Below are 21,832 nucleotides of genomic sequence, written 5' to 3'. Positions count from 1 at the left end.
AGGGGCAGTACTGAGGGGGCGCCGCACTGTCGGAGGGGCGGTACTGAGGGAGCGCCGCACTGTCGGAGGGGTAGTACTGCGGGAGCGCCACACTGTCAGAGGTGCCATCTTTCGGATGAGACGTTAAACCGAGGCCCCGTGTGCTCTCTCAAGTGGATGTAAAAGATCCGATGGGTCTACTTCGAAGAAGAGCAGGGGGGAGTTCTCTCCGGTGTCCTGGGGCCAATAGTTATTCCTGAACCAACATCACTAAAACAGATGATCTGGTCATTATCACATTGCTGTTTGGGGGAGTTTGCTGTGCGCAAATTGGCTGCCGCGTTTCCTACATTACAACAGTGATTACACTTCAGAAAGTACTTCATTGGCTGTAAAGCGCTTTGGGACTCCTGAGGTGGTGAAAGGAGCATTGGAAATTAAGTCTTCCTTTCCCTCGGTGCTACACTGGGAGTGTCGGCCTGGTTTTTTGTGCTCGAGTCTCTGGAGTGGGACTTGAACACACGACCTTCTGACTCAGAGGCGAGAGAGAGAGTGCCGCGTACTGAGCCACCTTAGGAAGTTGGAGAGGATTGTCCCCAAGTATTGCCCGAATTGGCCGCAGGTTATTCCCGGAGGAGACGTGTTGGAGAAGCATGGTGTGGACAACTATGTCCCCATATGGGCCATCAGAATATTTATACTTTCATTGGAGGCAGTTCAGAGACGATTCACTAGGTTAATTCCAGAGATGAGGGGGTTGACTTATGAGGAAAGGTTGAGCCTATACTCATTGGAGTTTAGAAGAATGAGAGGTGAGATACTGAGGGGGCTCGACAGGGTAGATGCAGAGAAGATGTTTCCCCTCGTGGGGGAATCGAGAACTCGGGGGCACAGTTTCAGAATAAAGGGTCGCCCTTTTAGAACTGAGATGAGGAGGAATTTCTTCTGAGGGTCGTAAATCTGTGGAATTCTCTGCCTCAGAGAGCGGTGGAGGCTGGGTCATTAAATACATTTAAGGTGGAGATAGACAGATTTTTGCACGATAAGGGAGTGAAGGGTTATGGGGAGTGGGCGGGGAAGTGGCTTTGAGCCCGAGATCAGCCGTGATCTTATTGAATGGCGGAGCAAGCTCGAGGGGCCAAGTGGCCTATTCCGGCTCCTGTGTTAAAGGCTGCAGTGAGTTTAAGGAGCAACTTGCATTTATATAGCGCCTTTGAGGTAGTAAAACGTCCCAAGGTGTTTCACAGGTTCCAATTGCCTGTATAATGCTGCAGCACATTAAGGCAAATGCAAGTTACAGGAAACTTTCGTTTAACCGGCGGTTAAATGTCCGGAAAGCTCTATCCACCGGCAAAATTCAGGAGTCGGTTCAGATAAGTTTTTTTTTACTTTTCGTTGCTTTTTTTCTCCAGTCCTGGCTCTGCAAGCGTCTAGCTGAAGCTGTTGCTTAGCTACAGAGACGCTTGCAAGCTGCGCCGACTGGTTTGAGGCTGTTGCTAAGCAACAGGGTTTGTTGCTTTACACGGAGCTCAGAAGCTCCGTATGTTTTAACATTAGCGCTGGTTTCTACGGCAGTTTTGATGGGACGGCACCAGCTCGGTCCCGTCGGTGCCGGATCGCACAAAGTTTCCTGTATTTGCTTCCTCTTGTGGGAAGAGACCAAAACTAGGGGCCGTGAATATCAAAACAGAAAATGCTGGAAATACTCAGCAGGTCAGGCAGCAGTCTCCGTGATCACCAACAACGATGAGTCAGCCTACAGGGAGGAGGTCCAGCATCTCGTGAAGTGGTGCGCCGATAACAACCTGGCCCTTAACATCAAGAAAACCAAAGAAATCATTGTGGACTTCAGGAAGTCTAAAGGCGGAAGTCACACCCCCATCCACATCAATGGGGCTGTGGTGGAAAGGGTGGACAGCTTTAAGTTCCTCGGAGTCCACATCACGGAAGACCTCTCCTGGTCCCTCAATACCTCCTCTCTGGTGAAGAAGGCCCAGCAGCGCCTATATTTCCTAAGGAGGCTGAAGAGATGTAACCTGTCACCCCTGATCCTCTCTAACTTTTACCGCTGCACAATAGAGAGCATCCTGACAAACTGTATCACAGTATGGTATGGCAGCTGTAGCTACTATGACCGGAAAGCCCTGCAGCGGGTAGTCAAAACTGCCCAACGCATTACCGGCACCCGGCTACCGACCATAGAGCACATATACCAGAAACGCCGTTTACGGAGGTCACGGTCCATCATCAAAGACCCTACCCACCCCAGCCACAGTCTGTTCGCCCTCCTGCCATCTGGGAGACGCTACAGATGCATTCGCACCCGAACGACCAGATTTAGGAACAGCTTCTTTCCCAGGGCTGTCATCCTACTGAACTCCACAAATAAACTCTAAAGCCTGCACCTCTGCCAATGCACTTTATTATGGTTATGTTTATGTTAATGTATTACAAGCCAAATGTACGTTGAATGTTTAAATGTCTTAATCTAAATGTACACTCTCGGGAGCCGCAAGCCTACATTTCATTGTACTGCACTTGTGCACTAACAATGGCAATAAAAGTTGATTTGATTTGATTTGATTTGATTTGAGCAGAGTCAACATTTCCAGTCAATGACCCTTCGTCAGAACTGGAAAGAGTTGGAGATGGTGAGACCACACCTGGAGTACTGGGTGCAGTTTCGGTCTCCTTACCTAAAAAAGGATATACTTGCCATAGAGGGAGTGCAGCGAAGGTTCACCAGCCTGATTCCTGGGATGGCAGGACTGTCGTATGAGGAGAGATTGGGTCGACTAGGCCTGTATTCACTAGAGTTTAGAAGAATGAGAGGGGATCTCATTGAAACGTATAAAATTCTGACAGGGCGAGACAGACTGGATGCAGGGAGGATGTTTCCCCTGGCTGGGGGGGGGGGTATAGAACGAGGGGTCACAGTCTCAGGATACGGGGTAGGACATTTAGGACTGAGATGAGGAGAAATGTCTTCACTCAGAGGGCGGTGAACCTGTGGAATTCTCTACCACAGAAGGCTGTGGAGGCCAAGTCACTGAATATATTTAAGAAGGAGATCGATAGATTTCTAGACACAAAAGGCATCAAGGGGTATGGGGAGAGAGGGGGAATGTGTTATTGAGATAGAGGATCAGCCATGATCATATTGAATGGCGGAGCAGGCTCGAAGGGCCGAATGGCCGACTCCTGCTCCTATTTTTCTATGTTTCTAGGGAACAGATTTTTAAGCAAGTGTCGGAGCAGGGAAAGGGGAGGGGGGGGAGGGGAGGAAAGAACAAAAGGGAAGGTCTGTGATAGGGTGGAGGGCAGGAGAGATTAAGAGACAAAAGGGATGATGGTGCGAGGCAAAAGGAGATGGTAATGGGACAAGTTAAGAAGCAAAAGAGGACTCTAGATGAAGTGTAAATGGCGATGGCAGAATGATCGACAGCTGCCATGTGAGAGAGAGAGAAACAAAATGAAAAAAAAGACAGGGGCCAAGGTTATGATCTGAAATTGTTGAACTCTATGTTGAGTCCGGAAGGCTGTAAAGTTCCTAATCGAAAGATGAGGTGCTGTTCCTCGAGCTTACGCTGAGCTTCCGTGGAACAATGCAAGAGGCCGAGGGCGGAGAGGTCAGAGTGGGAGTGGAGCGGTGAATTAAAGTGACAGGCGACCGGAAGCTCGGGGTCCCCCTTACGGACTGAACGGAGGTGTTCCGCAAAGCTTAATAACCTGTTCCATCTCCAGCTTTTCCCAGTACTGACGAAGGGTCACAGACCTGAAACGTTAACTCTGTTTCTCTCTCCACGGATGCTGCCTGACCTGCTGAGTATTTCCAGCATTTTCAGTTTTTATTTCAGATTTCCAGCAGTATTTTGCTTTTGGCCATGAATGTAAGAGAGTCACTAATAAATCCAATCGGGAATTCAGGAGAAACTTCTTTGCCCAGAGAGTGGTGAGAATGTGGAACTCGCTGCCACAGGGAGTGGTCGAGGCGAATAGTATCGATACATTTAAGGGGAAGCTGGATAAACACATGAGGGAGAAGGGAATAGAGGGATAGGGTGATGGGGTGGGAGGAGGCTGGTGTGGAGCACGAACACCGGCACGGAGCAGTTGGGCCGAACATAGAAACACAGAAGATAGGAGCAGGAGTCGGCCATTCGGCCCCTCGAGCCTGCTCCGCCATTCAATGCGATCATGGCTGATCATCCAAATTCAGTACCCTGTCCCTGCCTTCTCCTCATATCCCTTGATCCCTTTAGCTTTAAGAAATATATCTAACTCCTTCTTGAATATATTTAATGAATTGGCCTCCACTGCCTTGTGTGGTAGAGAATTCCACAGGTTCACCACTCTCTGGGTGAAGAAATTCCTCCTCATCTCTGTCCTAAATGGCTTACCCCTTATCCTTAGACTGTAACCCCTGGTTCTGGACTCCCCCGCCATCGGGAACATCCTTCCTGCATCCAGTCTGTCTAGTCCTGTTAGAATTTTATAAGTTTCAATGAGATCCCCTCTCATTCTTCTAAACTCCAGCGAGTATAAGCCCAATTGATCCAATCTCTCCTCATACGTTATTCCTGCCATCCCAGGTATCAGTCTGGTGAATCTTCGCTGAACTCCCTCCATGGCAAGAACATCCTTCCTCAGATAAGGCGACCAAAACTGCACACAATACTCAAGGTGTGGTCTCACCAAGACCAAGGTTCAGGGAGCAGTGGAAGACTCACTCTAGAGATTCAAACAGGGGTTTGCAGGAGAGACAGGCACAGATTTGGGAAAGGACAACATGCTCAAGGAGTGACTCAATGACACCACCTTCCTCTGAGTCTTTTTACTACCACAGCTTGCATTTATATAGCGCCTTTAATGTAGTAAAACGTCCCAAGATGCTTCACAGGAGCAATTATCAAACAAAATTCGACACCGAGCCACATAAGGAGGTATTAGGACAGGCGACCAAAAGCTGGGTCAAAGAGGTCGGTTTTAAGGAGCGTCTTAAAGGAGGAGAGAGAGAGATGGAGAGGTTTAGGGAGGGGATTCCAGAGCTCGGGGCCTATGCTCAGGGTGCCGATTCTGCGGCTAACCAGTTGCCTTTACCTGTGAGCTCTCGACAACCGACATAATTCGCAGAGGATCTTCTGGTCTGTCACGCAGTACATGGTCATGGGCTTCTGGTGTTTGTCACACATCTTCGGAGCCGGGTGGCCAGGAGAGCTGGAGACGGACTTCATTTCCTGCAGTTTCTCGACTAAGTTTGCGGCCAAGAAATTCTTGGTGAGGTTTTTATTGGGAAAAGTCTGCAGGCAAAGATGACAGACAAAACAAAAAAAGAGACCAATTAGCAAAAACAAATTGTACGCACGTACTCGAGCCTCGATGAGGCCGGTCTATATTTCCCTTATGGGCCCAGAACTTCGGGTCCCCACGGGTGAGTCCGCGCTGGGTACTCACGCGTAGGGCCCAACGAAAGTGCCGGTTTCGTGCATGCGCGGGAAACCGCAACTTCCGTTCCCTTGAAAGAAGGGGTTGAGAGGTGGAACGCGTGCGCCGGAGATGCGGCGCGTGCGCATCGAACTTACGTTTTTTTTGCAGGTTTCTCCGGGAGGGTAAGTCTCCAGCAGTTACATTTTTAAAAAGCAGGCGCAAGGCTTGCTTTTAACAGGGTAAGTGGTGAATTAATTAAAATTAAAACATTTTTTCCACAGGTTTATTATTTTTAAATACTTTAAAGAAAGGTAAGTTTATTTTTAGCCCCATTAAAAAATGTAATTAATTTTTTCAAAAATTTAAATTATTGTTTGAAATAGTTATTTCATGTAATTTATAGTTATTTTAAAAATGTGATTTTTAAAAAATTTATTTGAAGTTTTAGTGATGTTTTGGGGCTTGTAGTATTTATAGTTTTGACAGCTCTTCCTGTCAAACTTATGAATGGAGATTCCCTGCTACCATTGGCTCTCCATGGCCCACGTGATCCCAGGGGACGCTTCGAACTAACTGCGCCCCTGGGATACGCAAGCACTGCGCGCCGGCAGTTGGAGCAGGCCCAGGATCGGAATCCCACGCGGGCCCACAGCTCAACGGCCGGCGCGCTGGGTAAGTGCAGGTCGGGGGGGCTTGCACCCGCGGGAAGCCCCCGACCCGAATTTCTGGGCCGTTGTATTTCTGCAATCACAGAGCCAACTGGGTCATTGACGTACATTTATGCGGACACTGCACAGTGTTGTTACTGGGATTTCAGTACAGTTCAATTCAGTAAAATTCCCTGCTATTCATCTCTTTTACTTTATTTTTATCTTGCTTGTTTTTCATTCCCTCAATTCGCCCATCACTCCAACACTATTCTTTACAGCGTTCGTTTTCAAACTGGGGGCACTGGACCCAAGGGTACCGGAATCCTAACTGGGTCCCGCAGTTCCCCGAGATCTGGCAATCCGGCACTGGAGAGCCAGGCGACTCGGTCCCATTTGCCAGGATCTGCCGTGGCGTCGCTCACAGTGTGACAGCTGAAATGTGATGGCTGAACGGATAAAGGGAAGAGAGCGGATAGTGACGGGAATTAGAGAGTGACGGGAAGAAAGCGTGATGGGAAGAGAGAGCGATACAAGGAAGAATCACAGGGTGACGGTGTGACAGGCTGAACATGTGGTAGGCAGATAGCCTGACAGGATGAAACGGTGACAGGATGACAGTGTGACTGGAAGCAAGCGTGTCAGGATGAAGGCGTGGCAGGATCAACATGTGACACGCAGTAAGCATTACAAGATGAAAGTGTGACAGGGAGTATGACTGGAATAAGCGTGACGGGATGGTGGTGAACAGGAAATGTGTGTGACAGGATAGCGTGACAGGAAGCGAGAGTGACAGGGCAGTGTGACAGGAAGCGAGTGACACGTGGTGGTGCATGACAGAGGGGCAGTGTGTGACAGGAAGCGTGCGCGACGGAGGGGCAATGTGTGACAGGAAGGGAGCGTGACGGAGGGGCAGTGTGTGACAGGAAGGGAGCGCGACGGAGGGGCAGCGTGTGACAGGAAGGGAGCGCGACAGAGGGGCAATGTGTGACAGGAAGGGAGCGCGACAGAGGGGCATGTGTGACAAGAAGTGAGCGTGACAGAGGGGCATGTGTGACAGGAAGTGAGCGCGACAGAGGGTCAGTGTGTGACAGGAAGTGAGTGTGACAGAGGGGCGGTGTGTGACCGGAAGTGAGCGTGACTGAGGGGCGTGTGTGGCAGGAAGTGAGCGTGACAGAGGGGCGTGTGTGGCAGGAAGTGAGCGTGACAGGGGCGTGTGTGGCAGGAAGTGAGCGTGACAGAGGGGCGGTGTGTGACAGGAAGTGAGTGTGACAGAGGGGCGGTGTGTGACAGGAAGTGAGTGTGACAGAGGGGCGGTGTGTGACAGGAAGTGAGTGTGACAGAGGGGCTTGTGTGGCAGGAAGTGAGCGTGACAGAGGGGCGGTGTGTGACAGGAAGTGAGCGTGACAGAGGGGCGGTGTGTGACCGGAACTGAGCGTGACAGGGTGGCGGTGTGTGACAGGAAGTGAGCGCGACAGAGGGGCGGTGTGTGACAGGAAGTGAGCGCGACAGAGTGGCGGTGTGTGACAGGAAGTGAGTGCGACAGAGGGGCGGTGTGTGACAGGAAGTGAGCGTGACAGAGGGGCATGTGTGACAGGAAGTGAGTGCGACAGAGGGGCATGTGTGACAGGAAGTGAGCGCAACAGCGGGGCGGTGCGTGACAGGAAGTGAGTGCGACAGAGGGGCGGTGTGTGACAGGAAGTGAGCGCGACAGAGGGGCGGTGTGTGACAGGAAGTGAGTGCGACAGAGGGGCGGTGTGTGACAGGAAGTGAGTGCGACAGAGGGGCGGTGTGTGACAGGAAGTGAGCACGACAGAGGGGCATGTGTGACAGGAAGTGAGTGCAACAGAGGGGCGGTGTGTGACAGGAAGTGAGCACAACAGAGGGGCATGTGTGACAGGAAGTGAGCGCGGCAGAGGGGCGGTGTGTGACAGGAAGTGAGTGCGACAGAGGGGCGGTGTGTGACAGGAAGTGAGCACGACAGAGGGGCATGTGTGACAGGAAGTGAGTGCAACAGAGGGGGATGTGTGAGCGCGACAGAGGGCATTCTGACAGGAATTTGTCAAACTTTTGTCTTAAAATACTCATGTGCAGCGCCTTGGGAGGGGCTACTACGTTAAAGGCGCTGTATAAATACAAGTTGTTGTTGTTGGAGGTGAGCGCGACAGAGGGGTATTCTGACCGGAAGTGAACGCGACAGAGGGGCACTCTGACAGGAAGTGAGCGCGACAGAGGGGCATTCTGACAGGAAGCGAGTCAGCTGACACCTACCTGCCGGCACTCGGGGCATGCGTAGCCGCTCGCGGGCCCGGCCGTTGCCCCGGCGACACCCCGCCCCCGGACGCCGGCCCCGCCCCCCGGGCCAGCCGCCGCCGCCAACCGCCGCTGGCGCTCGCCGCTCTCCCAGACGTGGGCGATGCAGCGGCGGCAGAAGTTGTGGCCGCAGCCCAGCACGACGGGCTGGCGGAAGAGCTCCAGGCAAACCGGGCAGGTCAGCTCCCGCCGGACGGCGCGCTCGACCGAGGCGGCGTTCTGCTCGGCGGCCGCCATCACGCTGAGGGAAGGAGGCCGGCGGCCGGCCCCCACCGCCATCTTGCTACAGGAACGGAGGGGGCGAGAGCGGCCCGGCGCACTGCGCATGTCCCGGAGCCCACCGGCGCGAGGGGTGCTGGGAGGAGGCCAGGTCGGGCGGCGCATGCGCTCTGCGGGTGTGGCGCCCGGCCCCGCCCCCTTCACGCGGCAAGTAACAGAGGGCGGGCCATGACGTCACCGGCTGACGCGGTCTGGGGGCGGGGCCGGCGGCCATTTTGGATCTCCGTCCAAATTACAACAACAACTACAACAATACCAACAACAAATACAACAAAACCAACAACAGCTGCAACAACAACAATAAACTGGAATAGAGCGAACTTCAATGGGATGCGAAAGGATCTAGCCAGGGTAAAATGGAACCAGAGACTGACGGGAAAACCTGTAACGGAACAATTCAATTCAATTCAATTCAATTTTATTTGTCATATATGCAGCAGATGTGTGTACTGCACAATGAAATGTTGATTTTTACGAGTCCTCCCAACATTGGAATAAATATGGCATAACAATGATAAAATACTAATAGAAATACAGTAATAATAAATAAAACAACAGTAATAAATAATAAATTATTCGTTCATGAGTCTTATGGCCTGGGGGTAGAAGCTGTTTCGAAACCTGCTGGTACAAGACCGTATGCTTCGGTATCTCTTACCGGACGGGAGCAGGGCGAAGAGGTTGTGGGTGGGGTGGCTCGCGTCTTTAATGATTCTCAGGGCCTTCCCCCGGCACCTCTCGGGGGTAGATATCCTGCAGTGGGTGATCTTTAAGGAGGAGATGTTCCAAATACAGGTTAGGTACGTTCCAACAAGAGGGAAGGGTAAGGGAACCAAAGCAAGGGCTCCTTGGATGATGAGGGAGTTAGAGAAGATGATGAAACAAAAAAAAGATGCTGCCCGACCCGGTGGTCGTGAATGGCGCTGTAGAAATGCAAGACTTTCTTTTCTTTCTTTCATCGGCGAAACCCTGAGTGTTGAAACTTATAAAATTTTAACAGGACTAGACAGACTAGATGCAGGAAGGATGTTCCCGATGGCCGGGGAGTCCAGAACCAGGGGTCACAGTCTAAGGATAAGGGGTAAGCCATTTAGGACTGAGATGAAGAGGAATTTCTTCACCCAGAGAGTGGTGAACCTGTGGAATTCTCTGCCACGGAAGGCAGTTGAGACCAATTCATTAAATATATTCAAGAAGCAGTTGGATATATTTCTTAAGGCTAAAGGGATCAAGGGATATGGGGAGAAAGCAGGGACCGGGTACTGAATTTGGATGATCAGCCATGATCTCATTGAATGGCGGAGCAGGCTCGAGGGGCCGAATGGCCGACTCCTGCTCCTATCTTCTATGTTTCTATGTTTCTCACCTCCTGACTCCCCAAAGCCTTTCCACCATCTACAAGGCACAAGTCAGGAGTGTGATGGAATACTCTCCACTTGCCTGGATGAGTGCAGCTCCAACAACACTGAAGAAGCTCGACACCATCCAGGACAAAGCAGCCCGCTTGATCGGCACCCCATCCACCACCTTAAACATTCACTCCCTCCACCACCGGTGCACCGTGGCTGCAGTGTACACCATCTACAAGATGCACTGCAGCAACTCGCCAAGGCTTCTTCGGCAGTGTAATGTATGTACCTTTAAGGGGGGGAACTACTTTTTACAGCTCATGTATACTGTAGTACCGGCAGTGACCACACCTGTATATAACGTTGAGTAGTAATCTGTACAGATCAGTTGCAGTCTGAGCCACGTTGAGTAAACACCGTTTGTACCGTTCTCCGCAGTCTGTGTCTGATTATACACGGACGTAACATTGGCGACGAGGCAGGTTCGAACCTACCTGCAACTCTGCATCACCTCCCGGGGATTCGTTCCTGAAGATCAGTGGATTGGAGGTCAAGGCCAGAGACTCGGGCGTCGACCACGGGCAACCGCCGAGTCATCCAGCAGAGACTCGAGAATTGCGGGGGAGGCTGTCGAGAGCCAGGCTTGGCTTTCCAGTCGAGGTAGTCCAGCAAAACGGGCTGGCAACAGGTAGTGCGCAGACCCTTCCCGGACAGCGGCGGGTTAGAGCCCGACCGAGCGGCACAACAAAGGGCCGAGCAGCGTCAAAACAAAGGGCCGAGCAGCGTCAACGGGGGAGAGAGAGAGAGGGCAGAGCGCACAGGGCGCAGCCGGTGTTCAGGGGCCGAGCAGCGTTGAAGAGAGGGAGAGAGAGACGCGCAGAAACCCGCGAGGCGCCGCCATTGCCACGAGGACCGCCGAGAGCGGCGTTGGCAGCAGCGCAGGAGAAGCGCGCGAAACCTACAGGGCGCCGCCATTGCCACGAGAACCGGCAGCAGCGGGGGAGGAAGGAAAGCGCGGGAGACGCCATTTTAAACCACACCCAAAATGCCAAAGAGTGGCAGTATCACCGTATTTGACAATGAAGTCGAAGATTGGACTACATATGTCGAACGAATAGAGGTATACTGCAAGGCAAATGAGGTGTCAGATGACAAGAAAGCGTCGGTATTGTTGAATTTAATGGGTGCAAAGATGTATGGGTTATTGCGAAATCTAGTAACCCCAACGAAGCCAATGGAAAAGAGTTTTGAAGACATAGTAACGATACTAAAGGAACATTTAAACCCCACACCGCTGCTGATAGCAGAAAGATTCAAGTTTCACAAACGGAACCAGCATAAGGATGAAAGCAATGCTGATTATTTAACAGAACTGCGCAAACTATCGAAACACTGCCAGTTTGGAGCGGGACTGGCAGATACCTTAAGGGACAAGTTTGTGTGTGGGCTTCAAAGTGAAGGAACCCAGAAACGGCTTTTATCTGAAAAGGACCGTACGCTGGAAAAGGCTTTCAGCATTGCGGTATCATATGAAGCAGCAGCACGGGGCGCTGCAGAGATACAACAGAGACCGCAAGAATATGGCACAAACGAAATGTCATATGGAACAGAGAAGTGCTATCGCTGTGGCAGAACAACACACGACCAGCATGATTGCTGGTTCAAAGACAGTGTGCAGACAGTGTGGAAAAGTAGGACACATAGCACGAGTCTGCAGGTCGGGAAAGAAAACCAGCAATAAGAAACCGACCAAAGGAAAGTAGAAGAAGGTACATAAGATAACAGAGAATAGTTCAGACGAACAAAAGAGTGATAACGACTCCGAAAGCAGGGAACTGAGTTGTCTGAAACTACATAATGTGATCACAACAGAGGATCACCGAACCATTTGGGTCACTCTCAAGATAGCAGGAGTCCAGGTAAAGATGGAATTGGACACAGGATCAGCCCTAACAGTCATAAACCGACGGGACTATGAGCGGCTATTCCCACACATACCCTTGAGAGACACAAAAATTATTTTGAAGACGTACACGGGGCAAAAAGTCTACCCCAAAGGAAAAATAAGGGTGACCGTTATATATAACAATAAGGAAACACCAAAACTAGACCTGTATGTATTGCAAGATGGAGGACCACCATTACTGGGACGTGAATGGATCCAGAAAATACAACTGGATTGGCATTCCATACAGGCACTGACTGTGGCTGACAAAAAGGATGACGACGTCACACCTGGGCGACTGTCAAAGATCCTAACTGACACGAAAGAAGTGTTCCAGCAAGGACTTGGAACACTAAAAGGCATGACAGTGACGATTAAAATTGAAGAAAACGCAAGTCCAAATTTTTTTAAGGCCAGACCAGTACCTTATGCGATCCGCCCAGCCGTCGAAGCAGAGCTGGAGAGTCTGGAATGTTCAGGTGTACTGTCCAAGGTAGACTGGAGCGAGTGGGCTACACCCATCGTCCCTGTGATGAAAAAGTCGTTGAGCAGCACGCCTGGGGAACCAAGGAAGGTTTGCATCTGTGGGGACTTTAAGGTAACAGTGAACCCAGTCCTTCACACCGTACAATATCCACTTCCGCGGATTGAAGATATTTTCGCCTCGCTATCTGGAGGGAAACGCTTCACTAAGATTGATCTGGCCCAGGCGTATCTGCAAATGGAGGTAGAAGAAGCATCAAAAAAATACCTCACAATCAACACCCATAAAGGTCTCTACCAATACAACCGGCTGGTATTCGGGGTAGCATCAGCTCCGGCTATTTGGCAGAGGGCAATGGAACAAGTCCTGCAAGGGATCCCAGGGACCCAGTGTTATTTGGACGACATCCTGGTCACGGGCGAAAATGACAGTGATCACCTTGCCAACCTGGAGCAGGTGCTCACTAGATTGCAGGAATATGGGCTCCGAGCTAACCGCCCCAAATGCGAGTTTTTTAGAAAACAGATCTCGTATTGTGGCCACGTTATCGATAAAGAGGGGTTACGTAAGTCCCCAGAGAAGATTGAGGCAGTAGTCAAGGCTCCAGCACCGGAAAATGTGTCACAACTGAGGTCGTTCCTCGGGCTGGTAAACTACTACCATAAGTTCTTGCCAAATTTGTCTACAATACTACACCCACTGAACACCCTACTGCAAACTGGGGTACCATGGAAGTGGAGTGACGAATGTAGACGAGCTTTCCAGAAGAGCAAAACACTAATCACATCGAAAGAGGTATTGGCCCATTACAACCCAGCATTACCAATTCGGTTGGCATGTGATGCGTCACCCTACGGCATTGGAGCGGTGCTGTCGCACAAATTCTCGGACGGCTCAGAGAGGCCAATAGCCTTTGCGTCACGATCACTAACGTCAGCCGAGCGTAACTACGCCCAGATTGACAGGGAGGCCCTCAGCCTAGTGTGGGGAGTGAAAAAGTTCAATCACTATCTGCACGGGCAGAAATTCACCTTGCTGACTGATCACCAGCCTCTTGTCTCCATTTTTAATCCAGAGAAGGGCGTTCCAGTGATGACTGCGCAACGACTACAAAGATGGTCACTTTTTCTAGGGGCGCACCACTATGAGATTGAATATAAGGGCACGAAACAGCATGGAAATGCTGATGGGCTATCACGCCTGCCACTGCCTACTGCGGAGGAAGCACCAGCAGTGGATCCTGTCGAAATATTCCATTCGACTATAGTTGAATACCTACCGGTAACTAACGCTTGTATCGAAAAAGAAACCCGAAATGACCCGACACTGTCTCGGGTATATGATTTGACGGTGAAGGGATGGCCAGCACCTGGCGACTCACTGTTGCCAGCATTCTCGACAAGGAGAGAACAGCTGTCAGTGTGCCGGGGGACCTTGATGTGTGGATCCCGAGTGGTAATTCCACCCAAGTTAAGGGATAGAGTGCTCAATGAGCTTCATGAGGGTCATCTGGGAGGGGTAAAAATGAAAAGTCTAGCCAGGGCTTATGTGTGGTGGCTGGGAATCGATAAACAAATCGAGGACCTGACCAAGAGCTGCTCAGGATGCCAGAAAGTCCAAAATGCACCACCACAGGCCCCTCTACACCCATGGGAGTGGCCCTCATCTCCATGGCAACGGGTGCATATTGATTTTGCTGGTCCATTCATGGACTCAATGTTTTTAATAGCCGTGGATGCGCACTCGAAATGGCCTGAGGTCATCAAAATGTCCTCCACCACCATGGAGAAAACTATTGCAGTCCTACGGACCATTTTTGCCAGGAATGGCTTGCCAGAACAGATTTGCTCCGACAACGGACCACAGTTTGTGTCCGAAGAGTTCCGGAGGTTCTTGAAAAAGAATGGGGTAAGGCATTACACATCCGCCCCGTATCATCCAGCCACAAATGGATTGGCTGAGAGGTTCGTACAAACCTTTAAGAAGGCAATAAAGGCTATGTACAATGACAACATTCCGCTGCAGCACAAGGTGGACAATTTCCTGTTCGCCTACCGGAATGCGACACATGCAGTCACCAACCAGGCCCCAGCCATGATGTTCTTTAACCGAAAGTTAAGATCTCGCCTGGATTTGCTCAGACCAAACGTACGAAGAGATGTTGAGAGTAAGCAATTCCAGCACATCCATGAGAAGCCAACAAGGAGCTTCAATGTAGGGCAACCAGTCTTGGCCCGCGACTACCGAACAGAAAAATGGCAGCCAGGAACGATATGCACACGGCAGGGCCCACTAATGTACACAGTGGACGTTGGGGAGGGCATCGTGAGATGCCATGCTGACCAGATCCTAGAGTCACAGGAACAAGTCAACCCCATGCCTCGCCCATACGTACCTGGTGATGAACCCGATGTACAGGTCGCATCTACCCCAGAAACAGTAGCATCGGAAGCTGATGAACCAACTGACGACAGGGGGCCAGAATCGCCTCCGCACCAAGAGCAAGACACTCGGGAAAGGCGCTATCCAGAAAGGATCAGGAAGCCTCCCCAAAGACTGAATTTATAAATAGACTATTTTCAGCTAATGTTGCATGTTAAAAGTGTTAATTGTAATTAGTTTGATATTTAATTGTTAAATGAGTGTTATGGTACTGTTAATCTAAAAGGGGAGGAATTGTAATGTATGTACCTTTAAGGGGGGGACTACTTTTTACAGCTCATGTATACTGTAGTACCGGCAGTGACCACACCTGTATATAACGTTGAGTAGTAATCTGTACAGATCAGTTGTAGTCTGAGCCACGTTGAGTAAACACCGTTTGTACCGTTCTCTGCAGTCTGTGTCTGATTATACACGGATGTAACAGGCAGCACCTCCCAAACCCGCCACCTCTTCCACCTAGAAGGACAAGGGCAGCAGGCGCACGGGAACACCACCACCTCCAAGTTCCCCTCCAAGTCACACACCATCCTGACTTGGAAATATATCGGCCGTTCCTCCATCGTCGCTGGGTAAAAATCCTGGCACTCCCTCCCTAACAGCACTGTGGGAGCACCTTCACCACACGGACTGCAACGGTTCAAGAAGGCGGCTCACCACCACCTTCTCAAGGGCAATTAGGGGATGGGCAATAAATGCTGGCAATGCCAGCGACGCCCACATCCAAGGAAGGAATAAAAAAAAATTATACACCAACAAAATTTAATAGTAAACTGAAATCTAGCAAAGCTTAATACTGAAAGTAATAAAAGAGATTATATTCTAACGGAGGTAGAGCGGTGGTGTCAGAATTCCCTTTTCTGTATTTATTTCTACTACATTTACACCATTACTCAGATTTGCAATGCGTTCGTGTTGCTTCTAGTTTCATTACAATGAAGTTTCTAATCCACCTTAATTTGTCTTCAACAAGGATATCAAGGCCTCGGAGAGGGTGAGGAGGCGATTTACCGGAATGGTTCCAGGGATGAGGGACTTCAGTTATTGTGGAGAGACTGCAGAAGCTGGGGATTGTTCTCCTTAGAGCAGAGAAGGTTAAGGGGAGATTCAATCGAGGCGTTCAAAATCATGAAGGGGTTTCGATCGAGTAAATAAGGAGAAACGCGGGACTGCAGCGGTTCAAGGAGGCGGCTCACCGCCACCTTCCCGAGGGGCCACCAGGGATGGGCAATAAATGCCGGCCTTGCCAGCGACGCCCACATCCCGAGGATGAATGAGATCAGGGATGAGCGACTGCAGTTACGTGGAGAAACTAGAGAAGCTGGGATTGCTCTCCTTAGAGCAGAGAAGGTTAAGAGGAGATTTAATAGAGGCGTTCAAAATTACGAGGGGGTTTGATAGAGTAAATAAGGAGAGACTGTTTCCAGTGGCAGGAGGGTCGGTAACCAGAGGACACAGATTTAAGATAATTGGCAAAAGAACCAGAGGGGGAGATGAGAAGAATGTGACGTAAGAAAACTACTAGGCACTTGGTCTAAGCGATAAACAAAGCTTTAATCAACTGTTTTACAACATGGAGGTCTAGTTGTGTCCTTCACTAGTTCCTGTTAAAGAATGTCCTGAGCAAGCTGGGCCCGTGCCCGAGTATTTATACTCTCCCTGGACAGCGCCACCTGCAGGCCGCCCAGTATTATTTCATAAGTCATTTCCACATAAATGACAAGATTCATGTCAGAATGTTTTTTTACGCAGCGAGTTGTTGTGATCTGGAACGCGCTGCCTGAAAGGGCGGTGGAAGCAGATTCAATAGTGACATTCAAAAGGGGAAATGGATAAATACTTGAGAAGGAAAAAAAATTGCAGGGCTGTGGGGAAAGAGCAGGGGTGGCGGGAGGGAGCGGGTCTAATTGGAGGGCTCTTTCAAAGAGCCGGCACAGGCACCATGGGCCGAGCGGCCTCCTCCTACGCTGTACCATTCTGTGAGCGATGAATCTTCTTCACCTGCTGCCACGCTCTGTGCTCACAGCTGCCCTCAGGTGGACGACGACGGCACCGCGGTTTGACGCGCAGAAATCGGGAGTTCGGCTAAATTCGCCGGTTAGGTGAATTTGTCCTCATTTCCTGGGGTCACGGAACTTGCATCAAGCGCAGTGTAGGAGGAGTTGATGTCCTGTTTGAAAAAGGATGCATGGCGACTTTAAAAAAAAGTTCCTTTGACACAGAAGAGGTGACTTTAAGGGACGTGAATCCAACTGAATATTAAGCGGCTCCAATCGTTGAATGATTTTTTTTAAATTTGGTTATGGGATGTGGGCGTCGCTGGCAAGGCCGGCATTTATTGGCCATCCCCTAATTGCCCCTTGAGAAGGTGGTGGTGAGCCGCCTTCTTGAACCGCTGCAGTCCCGTGTGGTGAAGGTACTCCCACAGTGCTGTTAGGGAGGGTGTTCCAGGATTTTGACCCAGTGACGATGAAGGAATGGCCCGATATATTTCCAAGTCGGGATGGTGTGTGGCTTGGAGGGGAACATGGAGGTGGTGGTGTTCCCATGCGCCTGCTGCCCTTGTCCTTCTAGGTGGAAGAGGTCGCGGGTTCGGGAGGTGCTGCCGAAGAAGCCTTGGCGAGTTGCTGCAGTGCATCTTGTAGATGGTACACACTGCAGCCACGGTGCGCCGGTGGTGGAGGGAGTGAATGTTTAAGGTGGTGGATGGGGTGCCAATCAAGTGGGCTGTTTTGTCCTGGATGGTGTCGAGCTTCTTGAGTGTTGTTGCAGCTGCACTCATTCAGGCAAGTGAAGAGTATTCCATCACACTCCTGACTTGTGCCGTGTAGATGATGGAAAGGCTTTGGGGAGTCAGGAGGTGAGACACTTGCCACAGAATACCCAGCCTCTGACCTGCTCTTGTTGCCGCAGTGTTTATGTGGCTGGTCCAGTTAAGTTTCTGGTCAATGGTGACCCCCCAGGATGTTGATGGTGGGGGATTTGGCGATGGTAATGCCGTTGAATGTCAAGGGGAGGTGGTTAGACTCTCGCTTGTTGGAGATAGTCATTGCCTGGCACTTCTGTGGCGCGAATGTTACCTGCCAGTTATCAGCCCAAGCCTGAACGTTGTCCAGGTCTTGTTGCATGCGGGCATGGACTGCTTCATTATCTGAGGAGTTGTGAATGGCGCTGAACACTGTGCAGTCATCAGCGAACATCCCCATTTCTGACCTTATGTTGGAGGGAAGGTCATTGATGAAGCAGCTGAAGATGGTTGGGCCGAGGACACTGCCCTGAGGAACTCCTGCAGCGGTGTCCTGGGGCTGTGATGATTGACCTTCAATCACCACAACCATCTTCCTTTGTGTTAGGTGTTACTAGATACAGCACAGGAGGAGGCCATTCGGCCCATCGTGCCTGTAGCGGCTCTTTGAAAGAGCTCTCCAATTAGTCCCACTCCCCCCTGCTCCTTCCCCCCCCGTAGCCCTGCAAACTTAGTCCCCTTCAAATATTTGTGATGTTCAAAGTATTTAATGCAGGTGAATCAGACACGGCCGAGTGCGATCGATTTTTAAAGGCCGGTGGATTAAGCAGCAGGAAGACGGAGGTCCAATTTCCCATCTGAATGGGACACGGTTTAAACCAAGGCTGGTCCCCGGATCAGATCAGGTGCAGAACCCGAGTCAAACTGGGAGGAATCGAAAGGTTCTCGTTTTAAAGTCCCGTTAAACCCATCCGCCGATGGGGCGGGCTTAGAATTCACACAGTGGCCGAAAAAAATATCACTTCATGTTTAAATTAATTTGAGTGTCAGCAACACGTCCTTATCTATATCCTTGTTCGGTATCTCATGTCCTATATTAGGTTGTTGGAGCTGTTGTATCAGGACGGGGAATCTCCCCGGGGGTAATTTTGTCTTTGTGCGGATGAATAAAACGGTCGATTGCTCGTTTTCACGGAATCACGGAAAGCTACAGCACAGGAGGAGGTCACTCGTCCCGTCGTGCCTGTGCCGGCTCTCTGAAAGAGCTGTCGTGATTAGTCCCACTACCCCCCTGCTTTTTACCCGTAATCCTGTGAGCTCCTCATCCTCGAGGACCTGTCCAACTCCCTTTTCAAAATTATTGATGGAAGCAGCTTCCGCCACCTTTGCGGGGCGAGCGTTCCGGATCCCCGACAACTCCCCGAGTGAAGAGGTTTCTCCTCATCTCTCCTCTAGATCTTTTGCCAATGAATTTGAATCTGTGACCTCTAGTTATTGACCCACTTGCTAGAGGGAATATATTTTTTCCCTATTTACTCTATTAAAAGCTCTCATCTTGAAAACCTCAATTTGATCACCTCTTAACCTTCTCTGTTCTAAGGAGTTTTATGTCTCTTTATTTTCATTGAATTTCTTCGGCAGCACCTCCCAAACCCGCGACCTCCACCACCTAGAAGGACAAGGGCAGCAGGCGCATGGGAACACCACCACCTCCAAGTTCCCCTCCGAGTCCCACACCATCCCGACTTGGAAATATATCGGGCCGTTCCTTAATCGTCGCTGGGTCAAAATCCCGGAACTCCCTCCCTAACAGCGCTGTGGGAGCACCTTCACCACACGGACTGCAGCGGTTCAAGAAGGTGGCTCACCACCACCTTCTCAAGGGCGACTAGGGGATGGGCAATAAATGCTGGCATTGCCAGCGACGCCCACATCCCATGAATGAATACAAACATATAGCTAAAAATCAGGAGAGATGTAAATCAGGCTGCCCACTCACTCAAGATCTATCCCCTCGTCCCGTTAGTCCCACTCTTTCCCCATATCCCTGCAATTTTCTCTCCTGCAAATATTCATCCAATTCCCTTTTGAAGGCTGCTATTGAATCTGTATACACCACCCTATCGGGCAGTGCATTCCAAATCCTAACCACTCGTCGCGTAAAAAAGTTTTTCCTCATGTCACGATTGGGAGAAGGGGAAGTGCAACGAGACCTGGGTGTCCTTGTGCACCAGTCGCTGAAGGTAAGCATGCAGGTGCAGCAGGCGGTTAAGAAGGCAAATGGTATGTTGGCCTTCGTAGCGAGAGGATTTGAGTACAGGAACAAGGATGTCTTGCTGTAGTTGTACAGGGCCTTGGTGCGACCACACCTTGAGTATTGTGTGCAGTTTTGGTCGCCTTATCTGAGGAAGGATGTTCTTGCCATGGAGGAAGTGCAGCAAAGATTCACCAGACTGATACCTGGGATGGCAGGAATGACGTATGAGGAGAGATTGGGTCGATTGGGCTTATACTCACTGGAGTTTAGAAGAATGAGAGGGGATCTCATTGAAATTTATAAAATTCTGTCAGGCCTGGACAGGCTAGATGCAGGAAGGATGTTCCCGATGGTCGGGGAGTCCAGAACCAGGGGTCACAGTCTAAGGATAAGGGGTAAGCCATTTAGGACTGAGATGAGGAGGAATTTCTTCATCCAGAGAGTGGAAGCAAGTCATCCTCGCTTCCGAGGGACTGCCCAAGAGAGAGTCCTACTGCCACCCTATTCCCCTATCCTTTCCTTCTACCATCATCTAACCTATTCTTAAATGTTGTTTCTGCTTCACTCACAACCTCTGGTACTTCCCACTATCTACGTCCTCATGTTCTTGAACCCCCCTCAACTACAATCTGTTTCTATCTGCTCTGTCCCATCCTTTCATAATTTTAAAACACCTCCATCAATCATCCCGAAATCTCCTCCGCCCTGCTAAACTGTTGAAATGTCCTTATCCTCGTGAATCTGCCCTGCACCCTCTCCACTGCCTCATCCTTCCTATAGCGTGGAGCCCAAAATTGCTCACACAACTCCAGCTGTGGTCTAAGGTTGTATGTAGATTTACCATTATGCCTCAACTATCACATTCTCTACCTATTTATATGGAAGCCAATATTCCATAACATTTTTATCCACTTGAGGTGCCGCTTTTAATGTCTCATCAACCTGAACTCTCAAATCCATCGACTCTTCCCCGTCCCTCAATGGGGTAGATCTTGACTTTGGGCGACAAGTGTTAAACCGGCGACAGCGAGTCGGCAGCCTGTTTTATATCTCTCCCCATTTTTATTTCCACTGAAGTCAATAAGAACGTAAGAAATAGGAGCGGGAGTCGGTCATTCGGCCCCTCGAGCCTGCTCCGCCATTCAATGAGATCACGGCTGATCCGATCTTGGCCTCAACTCCCTGCCCGCTACCCATACCCCTTGATTCCCCTGTTTTTCAAATATCTGTCTCTCTCCGCCTTGAATATATTCAGTGACCCCGCCTCCACAGCTCTCTGGGGTAGAGAATTCCAAAGATTCACCGCCCTCTGAGAGAAGAAATTCCTCCTTATCTCAGTCCTCAATGGGCGACCCCTTATTCTGAGACTGTGCCCCCGGTTCAATCGGGAGACGGGCTGGGCTACCTGTTTGCAATCACCCGTTTTATATATAATCAAAATCTACCCTAATTACTATTTTTTTTGAACCAAACTGTACCAGCGCACTTACTGGCACTGAACTGCATACGCCGCTTTTTGGCCCATTCCACCATCTTATCAATACTCCCCCGACGGCTTTCTCTGGTCCCCAGAATGATCGTTTCCACCTCCTGAGCTAGATAACCCTGCAATTTCTGGAAAACGGTATCAAATAGTGTTTTACGTGTTTGTCACATCACAATTCCTTCATAGAACAAAGAAATTGAATGACTTATCCTATTTCTTTTCCCCTTGTGGTTTTCCCCTCTTCTGTTCCTTTTCAAATTGTGTTCCTGTGTAACATCTTCCAGTTCTGGGGGAAGGGCCTGTAGCACAAACCAAACACTGTCTGACCTGCTGAGTGTTTGCAACCTTTTCTCTTTCGATTCCGACTGCCAGCGTCTGCAGAATTTTTCTTTCTTTCAGAACACAAAACCGTGCTTTAAAAAAATGTCGTACCCAGTGAGGGGATATTTAGTGAGTTTAAAACTGTTCTCCGTTTCCA

At 50.2% G+C, this 21,832-nt stretch overlaps 1 protein-coding gene across 1 annotated transcript in view; it reads right to left on the bottom strand.

Moving 5' to 3' along the window:
* LOC147086528 (zinc-binding protein A33-like) overlaps positions 1-9,377 on the bottom strand; it is a 39,514-nt gene extending 30,137 nt beyond the window's left edge. The window contains exons 1-2 of the mRNA XM_085978637.1: positions 8,325-9,377; positions 5,080-5,279 (exon numbers count right to left, since the gene is read on the bottom strand). Coding sequence (XP_085834763.1) covers positions 5,080-5,279; positions 8,325-8,750 — 626 coding nt within the window. The 5' untranslated portion in view covers positions 8,751-9,377. The remainder of the gene's footprint in view (positions 1-5,079; positions 5,280-8,324) is intronic.
* Positions 9,378-21,832: the final 12,455 nt, after the last annotated feature.

The sequence above is a fragment of the Somniosus microcephalus genome, unplaced genomic scaffold (assembly GCF_052327205.1).
Source record: "Somniosus microcephalus isolate GS21.2 unplaced genomic scaffold, FLI_Smic_1.0 unresolved_chr7, whole genome shotgun sequence".
NCBI lineage: Eukaryota > Metazoa > Chordata > Chondrichthyes > Squaliformes > Somniosidae > Somniosus > Somniosus microcephalus.
Note: the sequence above shows the minus strand (reverse complement) of the source record. Positions and strands in the feature narration are given on the sequence as shown.